The sequence below is a fragment of the Austrofundulus limnaeus genome, unplaced genomic scaffold (genome assembly GCF_001266775.1).
Source record: "Austrofundulus limnaeus strain Quisiro unplaced genomic scaffold, Austrofundulus_limnaeus-1.0 Scaffold275, whole genome shotgun sequence".
Taxonomy (NCBI): Eukaryota; Metazoa; Chordata; class Actinopteri; order Cyprinodontiformes; family Rivulidae; genus Austrofundulus; species Austrofundulus limnaeus.
This window is the reverse complement of record NW_013952677.1, coordinates 188,679-192,617: the sequence shown is the minus strand read 5'-3', so window position 1 is coordinate 192,617 and position 3,939 is coordinate 188,679. Positions and strand designations below refer to the sequence as shown.

The 3,939-nt window shown below is 44.1% G+C and overlaps 1 protein-coding gene across 1 annotated transcript in view; it reads left to right on the top strand.

Moving 5' to 3' along the window:
* col11a1a (collagen, type XI, alpha 1a) overlaps positions 1 to 3,939 on the top strand; it is a gene marked incomplete in the record, with an annotated part of 84,935 nt that overhangs the window by 61,315 nt on the left and 19,681 nt on the right. The window contains 3 exon segments of the mRNA XM_014021010.1: positions 345 to 398; positions 579 to 632; positions 1,278 to 1,385. Of these exon segments, the coding sequence (XP_013876464.1) occupies positions 345 to 398; positions 579 to 632; positions 1,278 to 1,385 (216 nt within the window).

Here is a 3,939-nt window from a genome sequence, read left to right as displayed (position 1 = left end):
CAGTGGACATGTGTCCCTGCAGAGGGTTGTCTCCTGGACAGTGGGCATGTGTCCCTGCAGAGAGTTGTCTCCTGGACAGTGGACATGTGTCCCTGCAGAGGGTTGTCTCCTGGACAGTGGGCATGTGTCCCTGCAGAGAGTTGTCTCCTGGACAGTGGACATGTGTCCCTGCAGAGAGTTGTCTCCTGGACATGTGTCCCTGCAGAGAGTTGTCTCCTGGACAGTGGACATGTCTCTGCATCCATTGCACACGTTGGGTTTTAGTCCGAGCTGAGGCTTGTCAACGGTTTCGCTGACATTCAGTGAAGAAGAAAACACTGACGGTGTTTGTTTCCGTTTCCCAGGGAGAAGCTGGAGAGCCCGGTCAGAAAGGAAGTAAGGGGGACAAGGGAGAGCAGGTGGGTTCTACAGACCACCTCACAGTCTGCATCGTCACAGAAATAAGAAGAAACTCTTTCATTTGGTTTTATTGAATAATAAAAAAGTGATTTAGACTTTCTGACTCTTCTGTTGGTTTTTAACATGTTTGTTTGTTTGTTTGTTTGTTTGTTTGTTTGTTTGTTTGTTTGTTTGTTTAGGGTCCTCCTGGACCAGCTGGTCTCCAAGGTCCCATAGGTGCCCCAGGTCCTGCTGTAAGTACAACTGATCCAGGTGTAATGAGGTGTAAAAAGGCAGGATCAGGTCTTCAGGGGGGGTTAAGGGCGGGGCGGAGTGGTTAGGGGAGTCGTCCTGGAACCGGAAGGTCGCTAGTTCGATCCCCCGTCCAGCCATCTCAGTCGTTGTGTCCTTGGGCAAGACACTTCACCCACCTTGCCTACTGATGGTGGACAGAGGGTCTGTTGGCGCCAGTGCATGGCAGCCCCCCCTCTGTCAGTGTGCCCCAGGGCAGCTGTGGCTACAGTGTAGCTTACCACCATCAGTGTGTGAATGGGTGAATGTCTGTTAGTGTAAAGAGCTTTGGGGTCCGGAGGGACTTGATAAAGAGCTCTGTAAGTTCAGTACCATTTACCATTTACCATTAAGACATAATGGACCCCTCTATACAAAGAACTGGTCCACTGTAGTTTTGTGTCCATGATGCCAGGACCAACAAGTCCTGGTCCAGGACCAACAAGTCCTGGTCCTGGACTTCCTGCTGTTCTCAGTTAGCCGGGGCTAAATATGCTTTTCAACAAATCTGTTGCTATGATTGTGTCCACACAGCTTTGTTTTATATCTTTATTTTTACTTTATTCAATAAACATGATGAGTAAAGTTGTTAAACTCTTGGTTCTCAGGGAGCGGATGGAGAGCCCGGTCCCAGAGGTCAGCAGGGCATGTTCGGACAGAAAGGAGATGAAGGTCCCAGAGGTTTCCCTGGACCCCCAGGACCCATTGGTCTGCAGGTCTGTACCACATTTCTTCATTTAGGCTTTAAAATATCAGAACAGAGGTTCGACAACAAACGACTGATACAACTCAAATCTGTGTTTAATCTGTCGTTTAGTCACTGCAGGGAGTTTATTAARCATGTTCTGTCTTTACGTTTTTTTATAACTTCCTGTATCTCATGATTTTTTTGTTCATTTGAAACAAAACAAAATGAACATTAGAAAATAAAACTTTTCATTTTCTTCTCATTTTTCTGTATCAAAGCTGTTTTTTACTGTAAATTTTACTGGACGTGTCGACGATATTCCTTTTTGAATCTGTAACATGTTGTTTTCTGAGACGTGTTCTCTCACACTTCCTCTCTGCAACACCTCGACAAGTCGCCTGTTGGGTTTAGCTGCTGTTGCCACAGAGAGGACGAAAATTACAGCTGAAACACAAAAAASGAACTCTCTACGAGTCCTGAATCATAACGTGGAATAAAACTTTCTGTGGGGAATAATTTCCAAAAAATATGACCAAAGACAGGATTTTGTTTGTTTACATGGAGGGGGCGGGATTTTAATCTTATACTAAGCCAGCCCATTCTCACTCCCAACTCGTCACACGTTGACGCTTTTCCAAGGTTCCCGCTGCGTCAGGTTTTGACATGTCGTGTACTCCCTCGCATCAGTTATTGACGAGATGAAACGGAATCCATTGTCATAATTTCAGAAAGTATAGAAAATGCACAAAAACTAACCATCCCAAAGCCTGAAATTACCTTTATTCTCTCTAGACATCCTGTCCCTGACCCCACTACCTAAAATTAACCATCAACCCAGATCCCTAATATTAACCACTGACCCCAACTCAAGGACCCCTATATTTTGCGTCCCGACTCATCAAAACCGGACGCCGAGGGAACCCGGAAATGCCTGGTGCGTCAAAAACTGACGCGAAGGGGTTAGCCGACGTGTCAAAATAAGATGCAGAGAAAACCTTGGAAAAGTGTCAATACATGTGACGAGTTGGGAGTGAGAATGTGTTAACCAAGCTGGTCCTGCTTCAGCTTCAACTTCCAGGTTCTGGTCCAGTGTCTGCATTTATTGAGACAATAGTCTGAACTTCCATCAACAAAACAAATGAGTTATTCAGCTCCAGCTCCTGACTTCAGAGGACTCATAATAACATAACGAGTGTCTCAGCTCTGGCCCCAGCTCTGGCCCACCTCCCACTCTGCCCCGGTGGGAACAGACCCAGCAGCTGGAGGGGGCTCAGGCAGCGCTGCAGTGTAATTGGATGTGCAGGACACACTACAGTGACCTGCAGTGATTACACCTCTCACCTCTGCTCACAGACGACATCCATCTTTGATTAGCAGCTCTCTGTGCAACGCTCTGCCAGACAATAAAGAAAAAAAAATCGATGCTGCGTTTATCTGTCCGACACAGAACATTTCATGTGATTCATACCTGAGGACAAGGTTTAAGGTGATTTAAAAAGCGKATTAGGATAATGTGGAGAAGCTCGTCTACAGCAGCTTTAATGATGTTTTCTTGCATCGTGATTGAGATCTAATGACAGAGGACCTTTCCACCGATTTACTCAATTTATTTGTAATTATCTGTTTATTAGTAATCAGTTCTTTGGTCTKAGACTGTGGAAGTTTAGTGCAGAGTTTGGGGTCATTGTCTTGATGAAATTACACAGGCTGCTGCTCATCATTCCTCGCTGCTATTGTCTCTCAGCGGGATTGGATTCTATGGACTTTTAATTGGGAGTAATTCACTTCCCATCGCAGCTCCATTAATTATGTTGACTGACCCGCGCCTGCAGTCTGTTCCTCATCAAGCACATTTACCGCGCTGCATAATTAGCACCATGCTACCCGTTTAGGGATTAGAGAAGACCTTAACACTGATTCTGTTTCCCAGCAGCGATGCAGGCGTCACCCAAAGACAACACCTGAGAATAACTCTCTTTACAAATGACATCATGAAGCTCAGAGAAGACGATGAGGATGACCCTCAGCTTCAGCTGTTTTAGCGCAGTATCTATAAGTGGCTAAGCTACAGATGTTTTTGCATGAGGAGGTCGTCTTCAGTCAGGTTTTCTCACCTGTAAATGTACATCCTGTGGTCACTGCCCTGTGGTTTCAGTGGTTTATGAGCTTCTTTCCTAACAAACACTCGTACAGCAGAAACATTATCACCCAGTCACCTTCAGCAGGTGTGCTGGACTGAACCAGAACCTCCTCATCAAACAGTCCAACGTGCTGCTCAATCAGTCGGGTTTCTGTCTCCACCTTAAAGAGGATTTGTGCAAAATAAAACAAACAAAACAGCATCTACACTGAAAAAAAAAAAGATTTTTGAGTGTAGCAACATTTATTTAATTATTCTTTTAAATTTTACTAAAAATATCAAAATCTCTAAACTACTAGAATTTACTAAATAAACAATACACATTATATTATATATCAATATTACTGTACACAAAAAGTAAATGCTAATATTATTTTACCAGTAATATTGAAGTGTTTTTTCTGGACAGCACATAAACATGAATATATTAAGTAACTTCTAC